At 49.2% G+C, this 24,799-nt stretch overlaps 1 protein-coding gene across 1 annotated transcript; it reads left to right on the top strand.

Annotated features, from left to right (window-relative positions):
• Positions 1 to 1,627: 1,627 nt before the first annotated feature.
• GDF6 (growth differentiation factor 6) lies at positions 1,628 to 19,886 on the top strand. The gene is made up of 2 exons (XM_023184029.2): positions 1,628 to 2,141; positions 16,690 to 19,886. The coding sequence occupies exons 1-2, from the start codon at positions 1,736 to 1,738 to the stop codon at positions 17,649 to 17,651; spliced, it is 1,368 nt and encodes a 455-aa protein (XP_023039797.1). The 5' UTR covers positions 1,628 to 1,735; the 3' UTR covers positions 17,652 to 19,886.
• Positions 19,887 to 24,799: the final 4,913 nt, after the last annotated feature.

Below are 24,799 nucleotides of genomic sequence, written 5' to 3'. Positions count from 1 at the left end.
TGAGAGGGAGGAGATTAGAGAGACTGGGAGCACACACAGAAAGTAGCATGGCGGAGGAAGCAGCCACCTGAGATCAAGTGGAACCATAAAGAGAAGAAAAAAGCAAGAAATAGAGAAGTTGGGCCAGGAATGACTGTCTATGCTGTAGTGGGAAGAATCTTGGGCTTGGGGTGGGAGCCTGGATTCTGTCCCTTGCTGCATAATCTCTTGGCAGAGTGGCCTTGGAAAAGTCACTTGTCTCCATTGAGTCTTTTTTTTTTTTTTTTTTCCCATCCGTGAAGGTGAAAATCGTCAACGCCAACCTCACAAAGCTGTTGGCACGATGAAAGGAGGGTACTATATGTTTGGTGCCTGAGCACCCAATCAATACTCAGGGAAAGTCTTCTGTCCATAGCAGTCCAGGGCAGAGAACTGTGGCAGACAGAAGCAGCGCTACGCTGCCTCGCCTTTCAGCGTGCAGGCCCAGGAATGAGCGAGGCAGTGGGCGGGGAAGACAGGCACGGGGAATCTGGGGACAGATAAAGGAAACTCGTGATGGGGCGAGGCTGGGCTGAAGAGAAACAGATTGGGGTAGAGCTGCAAAGGGAGGGGTCCACTGGAAGCAGGGGGAGGCCGGGAAGAGACAGGGTGGGAAGACAGTGTGAGATGGGAGGGCAGTGTGAGAAGAAAAGCAGGCTGGGGAACGAGGGATTGGAATGCAGAAGGAACTTGGGGAAGGAGGAAGTCCTGCAGGCGGGAGGGAAAGAAGAGAGGGAAAATGGGGATGCAGTGGAGGCGGGGGACAGGCCGCGAGAGGGAGAGGATCCCGGGAGCCGACGACGAAGTGGAGCAGCTAAAGTCTGCGTCAGAAGAGGTTGGGGACTGCGAGAGGAGAGGCTGGGGCCTGCAGGGGAGCCCAGCAGCTTTTAGCATCGATCCAAAGTCTAAAGACTCGTGGCCTTTGCCTGACCTCGAGGGTCGGGAATAGACGCCTGTCTTTGTGGAGAGCGATACCCCACCGAGAAAATGGGGCTGTTCCGAGCTGGGCCCGGCGCCTGGCCCACGGAGAGGCTTCTCTGGCTCGGGGCTGGCCCCTGAGGGGCACGAACGGCAGGCCTGGCGGTTGGGGCCAAGGAGGGAAGGTACCACCGCCCCGAGGCAGCGCGCAGCCTGCAGCAGAGTCGCCTGCCCCAAGCAGTCTCTGGGGGGCGCCGCCGCCGCTTCCCTCCTCCCGGGCCGCTGGATCCCAGGAAGGTGGAGGCGGCTGGCGGGGACCGAAAGCCGGGGCCGCGCTGCGGAGGGACCGCACCTCCCGGAGTTCGAGGGGGACCCTGGCGCGGTGGGCCAGCCTCTACTCCCCCGCCACGGGCCGGCGGCGCCCGCCTTCCCCTGGTCAGCGCTTGTGGCCCGCGCCGCGCGCACCGCCCGGCAACCCCGCGCGCGTCCCGCGGGGGCGCTGCGTCTTCCTGCCACACCGGCGCACCGCGGCCCCTCTCCCCCACACCTCCGGCCCGCACCACCCGGTTCTCCTCCCACCCTCCCCACCCCTCTTCTGCCCTCCCTCCCCATTCCTCCCCTCCCGGCGAGGGGCGGGAGGGGGCGTGGCGGGGCCGGGGTTTGTGTGGCTGGGACCCGGCTCCTCGCACTCCGAGTCCGCCCGAGGAGCCGGGCCCCGGCCGCTGTCCAGCCGCTCCGTGTCCCGCGCGTCCTGCGCTGCCGCCACCGCCTCTTGGGGAGACGTAGCCACTTGCCCGCCATGGATACTCCCAGGGTCCTGCTCTCTGCAGTCTTCCTCATCAGTTTTCTGTGGGATTTGCCCGGTTTCCAGCAGGCTTCCATCTCATCCTCCTCGTCGTCCGCCGAGCTGGGCTCCACCAAGGGCATGCGGAGCCGCAAGGAAGGGAAGATGCAGCGGGCGCCGCACGAGAGTGACGCGGGCCGGGCGGGCCAGGAGCCACAGCCGCGGCCTCAGGACGAGCCCCAGGCTCAGCAGCCCCGGGCGCAGGAGCCGCCAGGCAGGGGTCCGCGCGTGGTGCCCCACGAGTACATGCTGTCAATCTACAGGACTTACTCCATCGCCGAGAAGCTGGGCATCAATGCCAGCTTTTTCCAGTCTTCCAAGTCGGCTAACACGATCACCAGCTTTGTAGACAGGGGACTAGGTAAGTGGCAAAGAAGACGCTCGACTCCCTTTCCCCTGGAGCTCCACAGCCAGGGCGCTCTTCCCGCCGGAGGCTGCATTTGTGAATTCCCTTCCCACTCTGGACACTTCCCTTTTACTTTTCTTAAATTGTTTTTCTCAAGCCCGAGTAAGTTTCTGAATGCGGCTGCAGATTCTATTCGTCTCTAATCCTCCCTTCCTTCCATCCCCCCTTTTTTTCTCTCTCCCTTCTTTCCTTCTTCCTCTTTTGCAGAAGGCGGCGTGGTTGCCACTTGTCTGGTGGCTGGTGGGGGGAACGAGGAGGACGGGAGGCAGCAGGCGGATGAACCCGGCTGGAGAGGGGTCGGGATGGGGACTAATGGAATCGGTGTCTCGGATACTGGGTTCGCAGTTCAAGGCCTGAGCTGCTGGGGCAGATCTAGGGCATGAGAGAGCCTTGGAAAGTCCTGGGCAAAGCCGGCACTAGCGAGTCCCACAGTCTGAGGAGCTAGTCCAGGAGTGGCATCGGGCAGCCCCTTGGTCCTGACGCCGCGCGGGTTCTCGGTTGGTCCCCGCGCTGGGTGCGGAGGTGGTCAGCCGGGCTGTAGCCCTGCGCCCTCCGGCTTTTTTGCTCCAGCGTGGCGCTCCCGGCTGCTCCGAGGCCTCAACCCGAGTGGTTTCTGCAGATGCGGAGCAGCAGTTGGGCGGGCCGGGACAGGGACGGCTAAGTTCGGAGGTTGTGGGTACTTAATACACAAAGGTACACCGGTATGCCCATCCACCTTTCTCAGCCAGGCGACGTTCCTCTCTCTGCGCTATTCCTGGGGGCTGGTGGGGGTCGGGGAAATCCCTGGTACCCTCTGTGGGGGCGCCTGCATGTGTGGGTATCTGCGGAAACCCTTGCGGCCCCTTCTGGTCACCGGAGTTGATCTGCAGTGTGACCAGTGCCCTCAAGAAAACCTCGCACCACCTCTGGTCCCAGAAATAGGGAAGGATCCACAGGCATCGGAAACTCAGCTCCTAAAGGAGAGAGACAATAATGTGGAATGAGACAGGAAAGGAAGGGGAAAGAGAAGGAAGAAAATGAGGGGATAAATGAGATTTAGGCAGATATCTACTCCTCCATCCTCCCTAGACTTAGCTCCATAACTTTGACCTGCTCCCAGTTAAGTGGGGTTGCCCAGAAACCTTGCAGCGCTGGGGTTCGGGGTTCGGAAGCTGCTTCAGCCACTGCTACCCTTGGTGCTCGCACATCTCCTAAGCTTTTTAGAGCAGGCTAACGGCGCCCGCCCCCCATCCCAGCCCCAGGCTCTTCCCCGGCTCCAGTCCCCGCCTCTCACTCGTAGTCGCGCTCCTTGCTCCAGGGTCCTGCCTACGTCGGGTTAGCCGCTGCAGCCCGAGGTCAGCGAGGTTCATGAGCTGCTGAAAGGTCCAGAGGGCAAATTAACGCCGGGTATTTTATGGTGATTTTAGGACTACTAAAGTCACCTTTGCAAAGACACGTGGCTTCTTCGTAGTGGTCCCTAGCTTCCGTGTTGCCCGAGCAGCTCACCAACCCTCCCCAAGACGCACGCCTTGCTACAGTTGTTTTTGTACCTCCAAGTCCTCTGTTAATCGTGCACTTTCTGTACTACACTTGCGGAAGGAGACTAAGGAAGCTCAGAGTGGCCTGCTCAAGAGGCCCTTCCTCAAGAGAAGTCCCAGAGGCCTAGGCTGGCCGGCGGTTGGGCGCGGATTTTCTTTGCCCGGGAATAAAGTGGCAAGAATCTCCGCCCCTCCCCCAAGTGGGCACCCTAACTGGTTCGCTGTGCCCTGTGAGTTTGGCACAGGACCAAAAGACCCTGAGGGCTGTTCGGAGGTGTCTCCGGAAGCCTGTGGCATTCAGACAACGGTTGGGGAGAAGTCTTGGGGGGCCCCAAATCCGGCGTAGACGAGAAATCACTTCACCCTAGTTTGCCCTGTAGCTTCCCCACCCCCACCCCCACCCCCGCCACTCCGCTGTGAGCCCCGGACCCTGGAGATAGAGGAGGGATTGCATGTGCACCCAGTCTGGGGAGGCCTCTGTTCCCCAGCCAAGGCCTCCAGACTAGCAGCAGGACCAAGATCCACAAGGCCCGCTACAACCCCGGAATGCCGTCGAGGGCTGGGGATGCGAGCGGTCCACAGCGGGAGGAGACGCTGCATGCCCACCCGGACCGCAGCTTCAAAGGCGCGGTCTCCTCGGCGTCTCCAGGTTCCCAGAAAATGCGAAGAAAGGCAGTTCGTTGACTGGGAAGGCGGTGCGGCTTGTCGCACGCCGCGCGGGGGTGAAGGAGTGCGGAGCCGCGGGCGGGAGGGGTGCATAGAGGAGGGGGTGCGTTGCTGGCTGCAGCCCCAGCTTGATAAAGGGAAAGCCTCACTTTCCCTCTCACTGATTTTGATTTGATGTGTCACCGGCGGTGACCTCAGGCTGGACCTTCCGGGGCTTGCTTAGCATCGGGCCCCTGATTGGAGTGTTTCAACTCAGCGATCTAATTGAGGGTTCATGTCATAACACATCAAACGGTGTCTCGTCTCCCGTGATGGAAGGGACCCGCCAGCCGCGCATCCCCGGCTCCTGGCGAGGACTTCCGCCCCTCTCACATGGGGCTCTTAACCGCGCCAAACCCCCTAAGGTCCCCTCCCCCAAAGCGTGGACAGCCTGGCGAGGAGGAAAGAGCAGCGGCCCGCCTAGAGCTGGGCCAGCACCGCTAACTTGCCGCCTCGCCTGAGGGATGTTTAAATCGCCGTCCAGTGGGGCTGGCCTGGCTCGGAAGAGCCAGGGGTCCCCCAAGGGGAGGAGCGAAGGAAAGAAAAGGAGCTCCGAAGCCAGTCCAGGAGGCATGGGCGACATGCTCTGTAAAAAGCCTTCCGTACCCGGAAACCCCAAAGTTACACCTGAAGCCTATGGTTGAGAGTGGGAGAGCAGGCATAAACTCTGCCCAAAGCGAATGAAGGACGCTTTAGGTTTATGAAGAAAGCAAGTTCTGTACTACCCCATCCCGGGCCACTTCTCCCTATCCTCCAGGAGGAGAACTTATTGCAATAACAACAACAACAACAACAACAACAACGACAACAAAAACCTAAAACAGGTCCCTTCTTTCAGTATACTCTCCAGACACCTAGGAGTAATAGTAATCACGATTTATTGAAAATTTACTGTGTACCAAGTATTGCACTAAATTTTGTTACATGAATTATTTTGCTTAGTTATCACAACTACTTCCTAGGAAAACGCTATCATCACCACGTTTTACAGGTGAAGTAAAGAAGACAGAGGAGTTAAGCAAGTTGCTTGAGGTCACACAGTTAGTGAGAGATGGGGCTCATATAAGATTCGAGACCCTGCATGTTTAACTAGAGCACTGTATAGATAATTTAAGAGGTGAGGTGGTTTCTAATGGATGGTGACAAGAAGCGAAGACAAAAAATGGAAAGATTTTCCCCCAGTCTAATAATTTGTCTGCAGTCACTTAAGACCAAGTTAGGAGTGTGAGTGAAACTAGATGAGAGGGTCTGAATTTTGGTGTGCCTTGCTTCTTCCTATTCTTATTTTAGCAGAGGCACAAACCATGTTATCCCTGATTTTAAAAAATGCTCTTATATTGTGCTTTTAAAATGCTGTTGGATCCATAAAGGTGAGAAGGTGTGTGCATATGTGTTTCAGTGCCATCATGGGATGAGAATGGACAAGGTTGGATATGGTAAAATTACAATTTGCTCATGAAATGACTCATTAAAAGGCTACTAGTCCTGGGGCCCTGGACCCCCAGCCCTGGGGCCTGAGAAAGCCAGACAATTCGTTCTATGAATTCAGCAGGGCTGAGAGATAGAGAGGAAGAGCAAGAGAGAGACAGAGAGAGAGAGAGAGAGAGAGAGAGAGAGACTCAGACTTTAGTTTATGTAGTGAAAAGTGCCACATAATTTCAACAAGGGGAAAAAAGAACTCTCAAGAATGAGAGAACCAAAATAAGTCTAAGACTATTACTGTGAGTTAGGTTTCCAGATTACTTTGAAATAAGAATACCCTTTACTTTTTTCTTGTTGTAATAATACTCTCAAAAAGGAGGCAGTAAGGAACAGATAAAAATCAAAACGAGATGGGAACATCCTTGAAGAACTTGATGCCCTAGAAATAACTGTCAGGATAGTTTGCCACTGACTGTTTGTTGGCTTCTCCGTTCACCTTCTGGGTCGTGGTTATCAAAGGGCAGAGCAGGACCATTCTGGGAATAGCCTGGCTGTGGGTAGGGCATTCAGAGAGTTGCGTAGTTCCCTCGCCATTGAAGTTCATCTGGTACCTCATGTTATGCAAAACAGCGGGTTTCTGGGTGGACCTGGGCCGCAGAGTGGTGTAATCAACTCGGCAGTGTTTTTGCCGGTACCCTGTTGTCGTTGGCAAACCGAAAATGAAATATAAGCAGGGAAGTATTTTAATGGGGACGGAGGGAATTCACAACTGTTAATTATTTGGTGACCTTGTATTCGATTTGTTTGAGTCCCTTATAAAAACACTAATGCAGACCAGACGGCCAAATGAGGAAGCTGGGCAGAAGGTTCCAATCTAGGCTTTATTTCCCCGGAAAGAGAGAACAGCCTTGGAAAAGGTTTGCTAAGCGTTCAAGTGTGTGCGTGTGAGGGTGCGCCTGCATGGGCGCGGACACGGATTTTGCGCCACCGTCCAGGTTCAGGGTCCTCCTCCAGTCAGGTGAACTGGAAGGTCCTGCAAAAAGCCCGGGGGTAAGGGAAAGAAGTCTTAAACTAAAAGTTTGTTTTGCTCTTCTGGTTCGAATAACTAAGGCATATTTAAGGCCACAGACCAAACTCTTAGCCACTGACTTGCTGTTAAACATCAGTTATTGCAGTTCCAATCCTTAAGGCCTTAAGGTCTGCCTTACAGGGAAAAGCAAGAAGATTCTAAAAAGAGAGCAAGAAAGACCACCTAGTATGTTCTACAGCGAGAGCGCAGGTTGCGCAGGGATTCTTGGCGAGTTTCCTTGGCAAAGTAGGCTAATCTGAGACGGACATAGCGTTTTCCTCAACGCGGGAGGCTCTCGGGCCTCTGGGAGTTTGCGCGGTGGAGTTGCCGGTGGGGGAGGGGATCTAAAAACTTGCTCAAACATCCTTGTGGTTTCTGCGCATTAAAAGAAAAAAGTCACTCAAACCACAGATCACGACAGGCCTTGCGAATCCGTCTTCTCCTCCCTCCCCATCCCTCAATTCAATCAGGACTTGAAAGCTCCTCTTTCCGACCGGAGAGGATGCGTGTTACCTGGACCCGCGGGGAACGCAGGGCACTGCATCGGAGGCTCTAACACCACATGTTTTTCTTAGATGGAGTCCTTGGGGGTTCTTACACACCTCCTCGAACGTGGTGACGTCTTTCTGGGGCGGTGGAGAAGAAGGAAGAAGGGAATGAGATGGAGAGGTGGAGAGGAAGACGGTATGATAGAAATAGGGCAGAACAAGAATTTTTGTTTCCTGCTAGGACTACTGCGTGCACCAAAGGCCCCAGAGCAAATCAACAATAATCCTTGGGCGCTTTTAAGTAAAAGGAAGGGCATTAGTTCGATAACCCCTCGGGTATTGAATAACCCGGGTCAAACGACGCTCTTTGGACCAGGGGACTGAATCGAGCCGAGCCCTCGAGGTGTGGAATGCCGGAATGTGGATTCACCGTGCCATTCCGTTGCTTGACATCCCTCCATCCCCCACCCCAAGCCCTGGCTGTTTATTTTTAAGCTCAAAGTCTGTTAAATAGTATCTCCTGTTTACAGAAATTAAATAGGTCCTCCTTGGACTAATGGGTTCCAGGGTTGCCGTTCTCTGCCTTCTAAGACAGTCCATTAGCATTGCTGGGGACTGAGGGTTGGGTCCACTTGGGGTGAGGGGCTGCAAGAGCTTGGAAGGGGCGGGCGGCGGGCGGCGCTGGACAACGTTCCTAGAGAAGCGCGCGCTGCGGCGCTAGTGGCCCCGGCGCCTGGGGGCGGGGCACGGTTTAGGGACCCGAGAGTGGGCGTGAAAGAGGCGAGGGGCGGGCCTCTAGCCCAGGCTGGTTTAGCCTGGGGAGAGGGGCAGAGGGCGGGAACAGGGGCAGCGCAGGGGATTGGCTTTAGTGGGGTGCGGAGGGCATCCCTGAATAACTTAGGAGTTCAGGGGAATCGGTGCGCCTGCTTTTCAAACCTGGCTTCTAGGCAAATTGGTCCAGCTCCCACTCCACTTCTCAGCCCACTGCCGCTCCGAAGCTCAGTGTGGAGGGAAATTAACTAGGAATAGACTAAGGCCCACGAATCTCATTTTGCTAAATTGTTTCGAAAGTCAGACCTATATGAACGCCGCAGACAGAGATTGCGGCTCTCCCTTCCTCCCAGGCTGCACCCGGCCCAGCACCTTAAAGGGCACAGCACAGCTGTTTCTCCCGTGCACTGAGTCCAATATCCTCCCCGCGACTACAAGCCAGTTTGAACCCTCGTCAGAACTGGTCAGGGAGCGGAAGCCGCATAAAATGGACACCCTTCCTTCTACTTTTGATTTCAAAACTTAAGCCAAGCCTCCCTATCATATTCCAGCTCCGATGGCAGCTTGAGGATTCCTCCATTTCCGCTCCCCTAGCCTTGCTGGAGGACCTGGTTGCTCCCCTGGGCTTCCAGGTGACTTACCGGTCGACAGTGCAGGGAAGGCCGCCCCTAGCCAAGCCCCCAGGTCCGGGCCCCAGGGGAAGGGCAGGCCGCGTGCGCCGTCGCAGTGAGATGGGGAGGGAGGGAGGGCTCGCCGCGGGAACAGTACGAGAACCTCGGTTTGGGTTTCATCTGTAGCGATGCCAAATTAAGATTTGAGCCACTGTGGTCGGGAGCCCAGAATGGGACCCCGTTGAAAAGAGAAGTACGGTGAAGTGTCCTTGATCTCAGCTTTGCCTGTCTGGCCCTTCAAGAGATCACGCGGCCATCAGGGTCATTAACTAAGTTCAGGAAAACTACTTTGTAAATGAATCTGTTTCATCCTCTAAAGACAAAAGGAGTTTCCCTAAAGCGCCTTGGAGCTCCTGATGCGGTGATCAGCACTCAGGGGAGAGGGCTCCTCTCCAGTCATCACTGCTTGTCAGAAACAGGCATCCTGGGGTTAGAGCTAAGGCCATTAAAGGCCATGCTGAGGTCCCGAGGTGAGGGGTGTGAAGCTGTTTTCAGTTGAGTGGGATTCGAGGATCCCCTTTCTTTTCTTTCTCTCCACTCTCATTCATTTGCCTCACCTTGAGCCAGAGCTTGCTATACGGATACTGGGATTTCTCCAAGGGATCCAGGCAGGCCACCAGAACCACTTGACTTGTGGAGTCTACAAGGCCCGGGCCCCTCAGGAAGAGAAGGGCCTACATCTGGAGGCCCGAGGGAGAGAGTGGAAAAGCCTCTCCAAGACTCCGTGGAAGACTCACCTTGGACCCCTCTGGTCTTTGGAAGGGGAAATACAGGGCAAGCTGTTGGGGACGGCTCTGGGGAAGCCAAGAGACATGAGAAAAGCTGGACTGGTGAGTGTGTGCTGAGAAGGAACACACACTGAGGACAGACCTGCCAATGAAACCTTCCTTCAAAAGTGACAAGCACCACAGGCCCAAGGTCTGTGCTGCAGCCCAAGGGGTCCTCCATTGCAGCCCTCCCCATCAATATGTGTCTGGCCCTTTGTACAGTGAAGATCAGTAACATCTGCCTCTCTATCCCCACCCCAGACTGGCCCTGTGGTCAGATTGTGCCCCCACAAAAGGATACCAAAGCCGGGAAAGAAACAGATCCTCAGGCCTCTCAGGGCTGCACTGCCAGCCTGGGAATCATTTGGGTTAGCACAGGCGCTGTCACTGGCCTTGACCCCTGCAGAAGAGGAAACCTGCAAGAAGGGCCTGATCCTTGATGTGGTTGGGGTGGAGGTTGTCTATTTACCTGGCACTGTGGGAGGGACAGCAGTGGTGATATGGCCTCACAGGACTGAGAAGAATCGGGATGATGAGGTGATGCTGCAGCCTCCATGAGCCTTGACTTTCACTTGACTTAAGATAAGCAGGAACTGGAAGCGTCTTCATCTTCCCCATGGTTCCTAGCACCTTTCCTCCACTCACTTCTGGAATCTTGTGGAGACACCTGGACCACAAGGATTGAAGTCCAGAGAACTGGATTTCAAAGGAAGTCAAGAGGAGGACAGGTGCACCTTCCCCTAGAAGATGTAAGTAGTTACAGAAATATTGACTGCATTCATTGAACGTTTCCACATACCATGCACATCCCTGAGTACTTTGACTCTGACCTTTACAATGATCCTGCAAGGTAGAGGTGGTTCTCTCATTTTATAGCTGAGGCATATGAAGCTGGGAGAGATTATGTGACCCAGTCTACCCAAGGTCACCCAGCCACTAAGTCACAGATCAGGACTCAAATTTATGTCTCTTAGACTTTAAATTCCTATGCTCATTCTACATCATCAGTAATGACTGACATTTGCCTTCAGAAGTCTTTCTCTCACACCTTATCTCATTTGCACCCCTCTGTAGCCCTGTTAAATTTCCTTATAAATTCTTTCACAAGTCCAATCGTCGACATTCCTTCTGCTGAAGGAATGACTGCTGCAGTTCTGCTGAAGTGAGTGACTCCTGTTGGCCAGGGATTGATGCCCTCCCTCCAGGCACGGGGAGCATGGAAGAGTTTCTCAGGGTTTCTACAAGGCACAGAGATCAGGGCTAGGCTGTCTAGGGTGGTGGCACAGATACTGGAGCCAGACTGCCCGCTCTACTACTTACTTAGTATCTTGAGCCAGTTACTCAAGCTGTCTCTTTTAGTTTAGAATGATGGCTGTCTCAGAAGTGATTTTGAGGATTAAATGAGTTACTACAAGTTGAGAATTTAGATCATGCCCAGCAGAGATTTAGTGCTACATCAGTGTTTGCTCTTATGATTATATGCTGGGGGGTCAGGCATGAGTACTGGGGTTAAGAAACAGCACCCTGGAAAGGGTGAGTTGTATGGATTGCTTCCTGAACTCACATCTCAGTAAGAATGCTAGCAATGCATCAGCAGCTTGCAAAGCTCAGATCTCAACAGAGGCCCGACTCAGGATGAGTATCTCCTCAGGCATACAGATTCCCCTTAAAGCCCTTCACACTCCAGAGGGAGGGGTTGGTGGCTCATTTTTATTCACCCAGTACATCTGGCTCTATTTCCAACCTGATGGACTTTGCCCCCTCAGTGCAGTGCTGACCGTGAGAGACCTAGTTGAGAAAATGACTCCAAGCCCAGTCGTGAATTTTGAGCTTGGAGGTCTTCTTTGTAGTAGAGAAAAGAAAAGAAAAAAATGCTGGGGGGAACCCAGCTCACCTTGATTACGTTGATGATGAAGGTATGTCCTATTTCCTGGCTGCCTGCCCAAACAGGACGCTGGTAGAGAGGCATGGCTGCAGGACTGGGATCAGGGCACTTGGAATTAGGACCTTCAACACGTTCCTTTGGTAGTTTCAAGACAATGGGCAAGACACCTCTTAGAGTTTCAGTTTCTTCATCCACAAGTGAGTATCACAGTAGGCCTGACCTTAGACATTCGCTGTGAAGATTCAGTGAGAGAGACCATTAAAGCTCTGAGCACGTGCCTAGCACAAAGGTGGTGCCCTACAAGCGCTCAATGCTGCTGCTGGCTCTAAAATGAGGGGGTGAGGGAAAGGTGCCTAGAGTTTCTCTTGCAAAGATGGGTGATTCTCCCTCCCTGGGGGTTGGGGATGGAAAGTCCACTATCTTCTCGACTTTCTGAATAGTGGCCTAGTCGCGGGGCCTGTGCCTCCGGAGAACATGGCTGGGAGGCGTGGTGGGATGCCTGACCGGTAACTATCGGGGTCACTCCGTACTCAAAGATGTGAGCCAGATGCGCGTGGAGGAATCTCGTGGAGCCCAAAGTCAGCCGTGCCAAGAATCCTGCAAATCTGGAGAGCTGGAACCGTGGGTGCACAGCCAGGCAAGTGACAAAATCCAACTAGGACTCTCAAAAGTGACCTCAAACTGAGTATATATCTCAGAGATGTCTTGGGAAAATGCAATGCCGGGCCCTTCCCACCTCCAACCAAAGGAAGTTTCTGGTTTTTGGAAACCCTCTACAGGCTAGCTCAAGGAAGTAGCCCCCAGCAGAAGGCACTGGGGCTGGAGTGGGAAGGCTGGAGTGGGCAGGCACACAGAGTCCTGCAGCTGCGTGTCGTTCCCTCATGCCATCCTCCTGGGGCTGAGGTTCCCCAGGCATCTGGCCTTTGGCATTGCGGGCATCTTCTCTTTCCGCTCTGGAGTTTGCGACTCCAACTTTCTCCAACCATGTACTGTGACCGTGAACAGATGCCCTTTTCCTTTCTAAGCCAGATTCCTCATTTAAAATGGGTGCAATGGTACTTACCTTGCAAATAGGTACCATTTCTTCTCTTGGTTTCTTTTTTTTTTTTTAATTAAAATTTTATTTTATATTCACCCTAACTGAAAATTTGTACCCTTTGACCAACATCTCCCCTCTTTTAAATTTTTCCTAAATTCTACACCAGAAATATATGTTTGAGGTGCTTTCAGCCTTTTACCAACTTGTTGACCATTATGAAGGAGTATCTTCTAATATGCCAGGGTTTGTTCCTTCCTTCTTATTTTTCTCTCTTCCCCCTCCCTTCTCTATGCACCTGCCAGGGAAAGAAGATAAGCCCAAATCCAGCAATTGTAACTGGAAATGCTTGTATGTCTAATATTCAGCAGACACTGTTAGCAGAGGTGTGAATAAGCTGTACCAAACCAGGTTGATGCAAAGTAAAAGGGAAATAAAAAGTTTCCACCATGTATTTCTGGTCAATTTCAATTTAAGGACCCAAAGCATAGGATTCACTCCCAGGATGTGGGAAAGTGCCACAGATTTTGAAGTGATAAGTGCATGTTTTTTTAGTCAAAGGGGTGGGAGAGAGGATCATTTGATGACATCAGTCTTCATTTATACAAGACTTAATGGGAGAGGAGGCTTGTGGAAGGGAGTATGAAGGGCTGGCTTTTTGCCCACAGATGGCTCATAGCAGCTGAGCCAGGCTCTGTGATGCCAGGTCAGCAGGCAGCAGGGAAAGTGTCTTCAGGGTAACAGTGCATGGTGTTATATTCACTTCCCAGATTGGATGCCTCCTCTGAGCTATTTCTGTGATGCAGGTTTAGACAGGTGGGGAATGTGGTCTGCAGGGGAGGTGCACAGAGGAGCCACCTTCTTGGATCTTCTGTTTAGGGGTTAGAGGTACTGGAGACCCGGGGAAAGAACTTGTGGCTGAAAGGATAAAAAAATGGGGGTGGTTTTGGGGGCCAGAAATGGGCTGGGAGAGGTAGAAATGACTTGGTCCTGGTGAGTACTGCCTTAGATGCTGCCCTGGCCCTATGCTTTGCAGCACTTTGTTTGGTGCTCCTCCCTACTTGGTTGTGAATTCAAAGAACCCAGAGGACAACCCCCACTTAGATCAGTGGTTCTTAGAGTAATTCCTTGGATCAGCAGCATCAGAATCATCTGAGAGCTTACTAGAAATGCAAATTCTAGACCCTGCCACAAGCCTATAGAGCCAGAGAGAATTTACATTTCTAGCCAGTGCCTATGAGATGCTGACGATTCAGATTTAAAGACCACTGCAGATTTAGTGGCTTTAAGAGTCACTATTACAGGCCAAGCTCCAGACACCGGGGCTGTAGAATTCTGGCCCAAATATCCCTAAGCTCACTTCCAGGGTCTGGACAGACTCTTCATCCATTCAGTTCCCCCGAAGGTAGATCACAACACTGATGTGTGCACCTGTGAAACTGTGCACAGCTTTAAGCTGTGAGCTGGAGTGGCCACATGCACACAGGTGAGGCCCCTTGAAGTAGGTGACAGAGCTGGTGTAGGAAGAGAACAGAGAATTAGCTGAAGTCCCATTTGTATTCTTGCACTGAAACCTGGAAAGGGTAGGGGTGGGCTGGTCTTGCTGGAAAGATCATCAGAAATCCTAAGGCTGCAGAAGCAGTAAGAAGAGATCTTTCTCTATAGATGCTTGCCTCAGTTTTAACTCAGCTGTGCAAATTAATCATTTATTGGCCCACATATATATTTTTTAAAAGAGTAAAAACAAAAGCAGGCCGATTCTCCCATATTGCATGAGAGAGAAATAAATCATAATTCTTTATACCTGCCTAATACACTGCAGCCAGTGGCAAACCATCTCAAGAGTTGTGTAAGCAAAGATGGAAATGATTTCCTAAGGGAGCCTAGATTTTATTCCTAGCAAGCCCTGCAAATAATTTGGACTCTTTCCCCCTTTTCTTATACACTGGCCACTTCTGGTTACTTTTAGACTCTAGTACCTGGACTACAGTGGAGAGGCAATGGGGCTTAGGGGCTAAATGCTCCAACTCTGAATTAAATTGACATAAGTGTGGCTCTTAGCTTCATCACTTTCTAGCTGTCTGACTTTTGACAATACCTTAATTTCTCCAATCCTTGGTTTCCTCATCTGTAAAATGAGAACAATACAAGTAATTACCTTTCAGAACTGTTCTGTGCAGGTGGATATAGATTAGAAATATGTTATCCCTAACAACATTTAGCTAGTGCAGCAAGTGCCTTAGATTTGTTGCTCTCATCTCATCCCTAGTTTGGGGAGAGAGGCAGGAAGCAAAGCCTAAGGCAGTAGGTCCAGAGATCTGGGTGGTGGCTGAGCATTGTCAGACACAGGTTTCTTTGAAGGAGAAGAAAGTGTGCTGAATTCCCCCTGATTTTAATGTGACCCTGGTCGGTTTGAAGGTCTTGGCTTCCATAAATCAACTGCCTGCAGCAGCTTTTCCCTTTTCACCTCTCTAACCCTTCCCACACCCCATCTCAGGTTGGGGCATGTGTGTAAGAGTGAACCAGCCAATGCTACGGTCAGCCCCGAGTACAAACTGGGTGTGGCTGAGGCTCCAGAGCCAGTGCCCCCGGGCTACATCTGGACTGGTACAGAGGCTTGGATGCTGGGCCCAGTGACACTTTTACTATTGAAATCGACCCAAACTTTACTAGCTTCTGGGGAAGGCTGGGGGCTTTGGGGATTTTTGTATTTGCTAGGTTGTAAATATTTTATGGGAAGGCAGCCCAGGAAAATCTGGTTAGCTTTCCGCCTTGCACATTGAAGTGGAGTTGGCTTCGTGCACAAATGTGTCAAAAAAGAAGTCCAGTTTTGCCTTGGTTCTGAAGAATTTGCCTTGGATTTTAAAAGCCTGTTATACTCCCCTACCTCACCTTTCCTAAATTTCTTTTTCTCACTTATGACCAAACCTTTTATCTTCAGGAATAGTTGCAAAGCGAGAGAAGTTTAGATTGGAAGTGGGAGGAGAGATGGGAAAGTCTCTCTCTCTCTGTGTGTGTGTGTGTGTGTGTGTGTGTATCTACTTGTCCCTGGCTGAGGTTTTCTGCCTTCCAGGTATATATTTTTCTCATTGACTGCAGGATGGTCTCAATGGACAGATGCAAGGTGTGTTTGTTCACTTCTCACTCCCTGTCCCCAATACTTCTGAAACTTCATGGCTCTTTTGTTTGTTGTTCAATGATTGGTGAATACATAAATAAATCCCTCACCAGCTCTTCATTCTGCCTGCACTGTTGGACCCACCCAAACCACCTGATGGGCAGCAATGTTACCCCAGACTAGTGAGTCTAAACTAGAACTACACCTTTAAATCATCTTGGAGTTAAAAAAAAAAAAAAAAAAAGCAAACAATAAACAAAACCCCATGCCCAGTCCTGTCCTTAGACATTGACTCAATAGGCTGAATCAAGCCCTGGCCCTGGAAGTTTTTCAGTTCTCCAGGACATTTTAGTGAGCCAGATTAAGACTCACTGCGGTAGAAGTTTCCCACTTAACCGAGGGGCGTGTGCTCCAGGTCAGGCATGCCCTAGGCACTGAGGGGAGCAAGGCGGACTATGACATCGGCCTAGCTCCTGTGGGGTGGTGGAGGCGGGCAGAGTGTTTCTGGGAAAGGCAGACTACTAAGGAGGTAAAAATAAACAAGGTAATTGTAGATAATCCTAAGTACCGGGAAGATAATCAAGCCAGTCCTCTGATAGGGACCTGGAGAGGCTACTTTAGATCAGGGTGGTCAGGGATGGCTACTTGGAGGAGGTGACATTTGAGACGTGAACGAGCACCAGCCAGCCCAGCCTGGGGGAGGTCTGAGGGAAGCACGGCCCAGGCTCGAGACCACAAAGGGCACATTAGTGGTTACCAAGCCTTTTGGGGGGAAAACACGGTAGGCCGCCGCCGCCTCGCCAGCAGTCACCGACTTCCGCCCTGAGAGTCCGGAGCTGACCCGGAGGAGGGGGCCTGCCCTGGCGCCCCCCCTTCCCCGCGCCATGCACCAGCCAGATGGGAAACCGGGGTGGTCAGGCCCCGGGCCAGGCAAGCTGGACTCCCCGGCCGACCTGTCCCCACTCCCCGCCCTTTCCCTCCTGAGGCGGCCGAAGAGCACCGGGCTGATCTCCCCCTTAAGTGAAACTGACTGTAATTATTTTTTATCTCGCAGACGATCTCTCGCACACTCCTCTCCGGAGACAGAAGTATTTGTTTGATGTGTCCATGCTCTCAGACAAAGAAGAGCTGGTGGGCGCGGAGCTGCGGCTGTTTCGCCAGGCGCCCTCAGCGCCCTGGGGGCCACCAGCCGGGCCGCTCCACGTGCAGCTCTTTCCGTGCCTTTCGCCCCTGCTGCTGGACGCGCGGACCCTGGACCCGCAGGGGGCGCCGCCGGCCGGCTGGGAAGTCTTCGACGTGTGGCAGGGGCTGCGCCACCAGCCCTGGAAGCAGCTGTGCTTGGAGCTGCGGGCCGCATGGGGCGAGCTGGACGCCGGGGAGGCCGAGACTCACGCGCGGGGACCCCAGCAACCGCCGCCCCCGGACCTGCGGAGTCTGGGCTTCGGCAGGAGGGTGCGGCCCCCTCAGGAGCGGGCCCTGCTCGTGGTGTTCACCAGATCCCAGCGCAAGAACCTGTTCGCAGAGATGCGCGAGCAGCTGGGGTCGGCGGAGGCTGCGGGCCCGGGCGTGGGCGCCGAGGGGTCATGGCCGCCGCCGTCGGGTGCCCCGGAGGCCGGGCCTTGGCTGCCCTCGCCCGGCCGCCGGCGGCGGCGCACGACCTTCGCCAGTCGCCATGGCAAGCGTCACGGCAAGAAGTCCAGGCTACGCTGCAGCAAGAAGCCCTTGCATGTGAACTTCAAGGAGCTGGGCTGGGACGACTGGATTATCGCGCCCCTGGAGTACGAGGCCTATCACTGTGAGGGTGTATGCGACTTCCCGCTGCGCTCGCACCTGGAGCCCACCAACCATGCCATCATCCAGACGCTGATGAACTCAATGGACCCCGGCTCTACCCCGCCCAGCTGCTGCGTGCCCACCAAATTGACTCCCATCAGCATCCTGTACATCGACGCGGGCAATAATGTGGTCTACAAGCAGTATGAGGACATGGTCGTGGAGTCGTGTGGCTGCAGGTAGCGGTGCCTTTCCCACTGCCTTGGCCCGCAACCAAGGCGGGCCAAGGTCCGCCTTGCAGGAGAGGCCTGGCTGCAGAGAGGAGGAGGAGGAAGCTGGCGCTGGGGGAGGCTGAGGGTGAGGGAACGGCCTGGACGTGAGAGCCGGTGGGAGAGAGGGAGCGCAGCTTTCCCAGTACCTTCTACCTGCCAGCCCAGAGGGAGATACGGATTTTGACACCTTGACTGGCCACCCTGGCAAAGCAAGCCAAGGAGGATTTCTTTTGTTGTGTGTGTGTGTGTGTGTGTGTGTGTGTGTGTGTGTGTGTGTTTGTTTCTCTCTCTCTATTACTGTGGCTTTGGATTTCCTTGTGTGTCTTACAGGTTTTGGTAGAAGGGGAGGGGAGAGGAGATGCATACCCGTTTCTCAACTGCTCCATGGATTGAAAAAATAACAGTTTAAAAAGGGAAACAATGTGGGAGGAAGAATCACCATTGACCGCATCTTGGTTTGGTTGGTTTTTACTGGTGTAAAGAAGGTGGGGTCTCTGGCCATCTCATAGCCCATGTCTTGTGCCCTGCCACACAGAAAGTGTTAGATAGGGAAACTGGCAAAAGGAATAGTTAAATCAGGAATGGTACTGCCTATAGAAGAGCTTTGAGAGAGGTGGGCCCATGAGTGCTCCTCTCATCCATTTGTGTACTCTGGGAGTTTACCAGCTTTGCCCTGGCCTCTTCCAGTACCAGGAACTGGCAACCTTCACCTCACTCCTGAGGGCCCAGGTCTCTGCCTTCATTGTTGCTTTTTCTGGTAGGGGCAAGGGGAGCTGGTATGGATGGAATGACAAGAATTAGTCCAAATGGAACCCCCTGAAGGATAATGAGAAACCACAAGGCCTGCCTCTGACTGGGGCTGACACTGAGGTGCATTAGCCCAGGCTGGAGGTAGCCCACCCAAATGCCCTTTCTGATTCTAATTGATTTCTTTCAACAGAATTTGCCAAAATTCAGACATGCTCTTCTAAGGGGAAAGTGATTTCCCGGTTCAAGAAAAAATGGGCAGGAGTGGGGAACAAAACAAGATAAGAGCTACAAAGGAGGAAATAGGAACCAAGAAGTAGAAGGAGTCCCATCAGGAGGGAAGATGGTGGGCCTCAGGGAGGATGGGGATCAAGGGACAGGCCAGGAGCCAGGAATGGGGAAGGGAGGGATGAAAGGGGACACAAGTCCCTGTCTCTGAAGTTTCTTTAAAATCTAAGTTCCCTCCCCTCTCTTTGACATTCCAGAAAGATTACCAGCCAGCAATAGCCCAGGGCTCCCCCAAAAGAATTGTTTCAGATTGTAATTATCAGTTAGGCAATGTTTTTAAAACTTAGTAATGAGAAACTGTGAAAAGAGCCAAGTGTTACATTGAGCTTGGGGTGGGAGATGGGGAACAGGCAGTAAGGAAGGAGGCAGGGGTGGAATTTGTCTTCTGGGAGGAAGCTAGAGAGAGTACAGAGAAATTGAAATACCCATTCCCAGATAGTCAAAAACATGAACTTTCCCCCAGCCTGCACCAGTATTGTTTTCAAACATTGCCCATGAGTAGGCCCTTTGAAGAGTTAGCTTCTTCCTCATCTTTGACTATAAAGTTGTTTGATCAATGGAATTTGTACCAGCCCTTAAAAAAAGTTTTAGTTTTTCCTAAGTGATTTTGCTGTCTTCCAATCTAAACCTGTTGCTTGTTTGGTTCAGAGAACTACAAACTGTCAAAGAAAGGGTGGGGATGATAAGAAATACTAATATAAAAATGCTAAGTGAAAAAAAGACTTGGCCAGGAGAAATAATTTAAAATGCACATTTGCTTTGGATGCACTGTTGTTCTGTTAAGGCTGTATATATTTGTTTATTTAAGGTGACTGAAAGTGCAAAGAGGAAATGGACAGCATGCAATTCATCCTAATGTACAAAACGTTATATGCACTCAAATGTTATAATTTCTAATATTTTTAAAGTTTATATTCGAGTTGTACAAAGTTAAGCATTAATCAGATATTTCATTTTTTCATAATGTTATCATTTCCTTAAATATTATTACAAAATTTTAAGTCTGTCTAATGGAGAGTTTTTTTAAAACTGTCTACCTCATATAATACAAGTATTTACAACACTAAAGTTACCAGCAGTCAATTAATAATCAAAACATTTTTTTACAGTACACCTTTCCTGGATGATACACAATCGAATGCTATATTATTAAATGCATTTTTCTCCTTAATAACTCAGCCTGGTTTATATGGATCGATTTAGAAAAATCATTTTCTTAAGGAATTATTGTCAGAAGTAGTTTGTTCCACTTTAGAACTGAATGTCTGAAAACAATCTGATGATTTAAAAAATCTATCATTTAGTGCATTACACTTTTTCTTCATAACTCCTCAATAACTCCTTTTTCATGACATTTTTATTCACTAGAATAAAGCCAAATCCTTGTCAGCTATTAGACCAGAATCCAAATAGAAATTGGATTATTTCTTAGTTTCTTTAATGTTGAAAAAACAAAGCAGTAATGTTGAGGTAAGAAAGTGGTTACCTAAGTCAATCAAGATGTCAGTGTAATTACTCTTTACATTTGTGGCACACTGGAGCCAGAAGACACAAATGTTTTTCTGTGATTGCTGTGAATTGGGGAACCCACGTGTGAGTGTGAGCACTCACTCTATCACTCATGATGTTATTCTACATGTGTCATCTCACTTAAAACCCTCAGAGGTAGATATTATTATAATCCCCATTTTACAGATGAGGAAACCAAGGTGCAGAGAATTTAAGTAACCTGCCTGTGGTCATCCAGCCAGGGAATTGTAATTAGGATTTAAAATTAGTTCTTTTAGACTCTAGAGCCTGAGGAGTTAACCACTGTACAATTCTGTCCCCAGATCATCTACCTGCTCTCTGATTGGTCCCCAAATATCCACGTGGGGAATGTGCAGTCAGCTACAATCCTTAGGGTTGGTCAGCTGGTGGTGGAGGAGATGGTACAGGGGCCAGCAGCATTGCCTGAAGTTTTGGAGTGTGTGAATTCTAACTGCTGGCTTAAGGGCAGCTGAAAAATGGGTATGGGATGCAAAACTCCTTGAATTCTTAGCTTTGGGCTTGGCCCAGTAAACTTACAGTTTAAGCCATTACTGGGCTTTGACTCTCTACACTTTGCTGGGACTGCCCTGGGTGTGATTTTTATGAGTTTTGGTTATCAGCACAATAGTCAATTTATGAATAGGTCATGTTTCAAAAGACTGGTTGCAAGGGGACCCTTAGAACTAAGAAACATTTTCCCGTGGACACAGTGATCGTTTGAATTTCCAGGTCATTTTGCAGAAACTTTTTTTTTGAGATGGAATCTTGCTTTGTCGCCCAGACTGGAGTGCAGTGGCGAGATCTCCGCTCACTGCAAGCTCCGCCTCCTGGGTTCACGCCATTCTCCTGCCTCAGCCTCCTGACTAGCTGGGACTACAGGCGCTCACCACCACGCCCGGCTAATTTTTTGTATTTTTTAGTAGAGGCAGGGTTTCACTGTGTTAGTCAGGATGGTCTCGATCTCCTGACCTCGTGATCCACCCCCGTCGGCCTCCCAAAGTGCTGGCATTACAGGCGTGAGCCACCGCACCCGGCCAGTTTTTGCAGAAACTTTATTTACCCAAATGGAAATTTTTAACGAAGCAATTTTGACTTCTGGGTTTTGAGAGGACATAATCACCTGGGAAAGTGGAAAGAAGACTCTTTTCTGAGTGGAAGCTGCTTTTGAAATAGTTGAGAATTCTTGGCATTTTTGCACCACTCTTTTTATACCTGCCACCCAGTTTGCCCATGCTCACGAATGCCCTGAGGACTACCAGCCTTGTACTTTAATATGTTCCTAATCCAGAGATTTCCCTTTTCTGCACAAATATTTTCACCTCCAAAGTTATTTTTCTTTCTTTCCTCTGTTAGTTTATTCCTTAACTCAGGTGTTAGGAAAAACACAATCTGATTGAATTACATGAAGATGTAAATATCTCCTAGCCTTTAACCTTAGAGAGATTTGCATTTTAAGAAGAAAATCTTGGTTAACTCAGATTTTTTTGGGAATGATGTGAAAAACTCCAGAACATAGAGGAGACGTTTCAACACTCAAGCTACACACAATTTTGAGAGTTAAACGTGAACGAGGCATTAGTGATAAAAGAATGAATAGAGACACTTGTCAATGTGAGTTTTTAGTGTCCCTTAGGAGAAACTCTGTGCAATAGAGAGGCTGTTTATGGCCAGTTTGTTTTATCATTAATATCTAACATACTGAAGCAAATAATTTAATAACTTAGTTTTTTAAATTTTCTCTAAAGCTCTTAAGTTTAATGTATTCAGGCCCCATTGTGATATGTCTTTGCCCTTATTTTGTTCATTGCTATATTCCTAACACCCAGAATAGTGCCTAAAACATAGCAGACACCCAGTAAATATTCTGAATGAATACATTACAAATCCTAGTCTACTTATAAATCTAGTAATTTTAACAGTCACTTTCAAGGGAGCCTTTGATTGATGTCTTCAACTCACATTGAATGGACCAACCTCCCTTAATTAATCAATTCGAGTTTCAACCTAGTTAATAAACTTCCTTTAACTACTGTACATTGCTTTTATGAGCTTAATATATTCCATTTTCTTTTTAAAGCCCTTCAAATTTCTCTAACAAGAAAAACCTTCTGGTATACTTAAACCATTCCAAGTAAAGCTAATACATTAAACTTCTAAAGATGGTGATTCATAAGTTCTATTAAGCATCCCAATGTAGTTTATACCTTTTGACTCAACATCAGGAACCTACAATTAATTACTCAACTACCCATTTAAATTGATGTTAGAGGGTAACCTGTTAGGTATCTTAATAAAGTACATTTTTAAAGCTTGCAAACATTTTATTTATTTATTGTTTTTGGAGGTGGAGTCTCATGTTGTTGCCCAGGTTGTATTGCAGTAGTGCGATCTTAGCTCACTTCAAACTCTGCCTCTCAGGTTCAAGCGGTTCTCCCTCCTCAGTCTCCTAAGTAGCTGGGATTACAGGTGCTCGCCACCACACCAGTCTAAGTTTTGTATTTATGATAGGGCTAATTTTTGTATTTTTAGTAGAGAGGGGATTTTGCCATGTTGACCAGGCTGGTCTTGAACTCCTGACCTTAGGTGATCTGCCCACCTCAGCCTCCCAAAGTGCTGGACTTACAGGCATGCCCAGCCACAAATATTTTAAATACCAAATATATGCAGATTGTCCCAATTATTACAAAGACTATTTTTGAACTTAACACAAAAGCGTTAATAATTTAAATTTGATTTACCTAATATCTGTACTTCATTCTAAAATATCTTTGGGTTAAAAACACTAACCCATTACAGAAAAATCATACTGTCACAACCAAGATGGGGTGACTATTTCAGCAGACTGGCTGCAAATTTACCAGAGGTGTTGGTCAAGAAATGAGATGGACCTTCCCTGGACACTAACCAACATGTTAAGTCCCCTTTAAGAGTCACAGAAACAAAAGGAATTTCTATCTTTTAAGAGTTGGCCTCTCCTAGGTTCAAGATAGACCATTTAATTAATTTTTCCTCCCGATTTGGGTAAATTGAATTCCACACTCCCCATTAAGATTGTAGGTAAATTGCTTCACTAATTAATTAGATTTCATTATTATTTATCTCTCTTAGGACATTTCTTTGCTTTCATCTTTGGCTTTAAAAGTACTTTATTGACACTATATTGAATTATTCTGCCCTTACATATTTGTTCATAACCTCTTTTGACTTTATCATCAAACTCTGATCATCTGAATTTTGTGTGTTTCTTTTCCTATATGCTTCTGTCTGGAAGAGCTACAACTCTTACAGATGTTAAAATGGCATCTAATGGAAATCATACATCCCTTGTTCCTTGTCTAGTTCTCTGGTCACAATACTAATGTGTGTTAATGAAAAACTGGTCCCTATGCTTGAAGAGTTCACCGGAATATTATTACTACTATAATTTTATTAGGTAATTTTCACAACAACTCTATTTGTTATTACTTTGCTTTACAGATTAAAAAATTGGGAGTTAGAGAGGTTCAATCACTTGCCTGGGAGGAGCTAGAACTTAATCTGGTAGAATCTAGAGTGTATTCTCATCTGCTGTCATTCAGCTGTTATTTAGTGAGTTACCATGGTCTGGCAGGCACTGTTTGAGGTTTTGGGAAACTTTACATATAGAACTAGAGAGAAAGGAAATTCAAAATTGAACCTGAACTTCTAAGACTTTCCAGACTCATACAGGCAAGCTGTTCCTTCGACATAAGTTCTGCTTTTATGACTTACTCCTCTGCTTTCTAACTTACAAATTCTGTCAAAGCTTAATTCGCCTTTGTCCCCTATAACTATTGAGGAAGGAGGATAATAGGATTAGGGATTGAGGGATGAGGAGAAGGGCAACATTTATAGCCATGGGTCCTCTATACCATTCTGATGTTCGAAACAGGTATAATGCTGACCCTTCTAAGAAGTTCAGACTTATTAGGAATATAACATGTTTGTTAAGACGGAATTTAATAAATACTTATTATACTTATTATATATTGGTGTCATCTGCGAATAGGTATACCAGATGTGTCTGAGAATGATCACATGAGTGAAAATTAGAACTTCTTCATTCAACTTTCTTTTTGAAAATTCACATTTCCAAGTGATTATTTTTTAACCCCTGAAAAATAGTGGGAGATCTTAATCATGATAATTATTTAGTAACAGGAATGTGAAACTAGTTCATATTATCATTTCCCCTGAAAACAGATAAAAACCAACAAGATGTGTCAAGGGAATTTTAAAACAAGCATAACAGGAGTATTTACTCTTAAACTAGGTCAATGACTAAAGGGAACATATCCACCATGCTGAGATTCAGCCATCCACAGCTTCATGTTTGGTCACCCCTTGTTGGAAAAGGGCACATCTCATGTGTCTCTACATCTCTTTTCTATTCAGAAGACTTCGTGATCTACTTGGGAAAACCAAGTGACTTATGCCATCCAGTTGTGCCCTAAACTTAAAAAAAAAAAAAAGCGATTTGATTCCTACTTTGTTTTTGTTTTTGTTTTTTTTTTTTTTTTTTTTGAGACGGAGTCT

Source organism: Piliocolobus tephrosceles, chromosome 7, assembly GCF_002776525.5.
Source record: "Piliocolobus tephrosceles isolate RC106 chromosome 7, ASM277652v3, whole genome shotgun sequence".
Taxonomy (NCBI): Eukaryota; Metazoa; Chordata; class Mammalia; order Primates; family Cercopithecidae; genus Piliocolobus; species Piliocolobus tephrosceles.
This window is presented reverse-complemented; position numbering and strand designations above follow the sequence as displayed.

Excerpts from the sequence above, each read along its gene's own strand:
- GDF6 (XM_023184029.2), top strand. The coding sequence starts at position 1,736 with ATGGATACTCCCAGGGTCCTGCTCTCTGCAGTCTTCCTCATCAGTTTT. Across the intron at positions 2,142-16,689 it reads CTTTGTAGACAGGGGACTAG|ACGATCTCTCGCACACTCCT; the intron begins GTAAGTGGCAAA and ends TTTATCTCGCAG.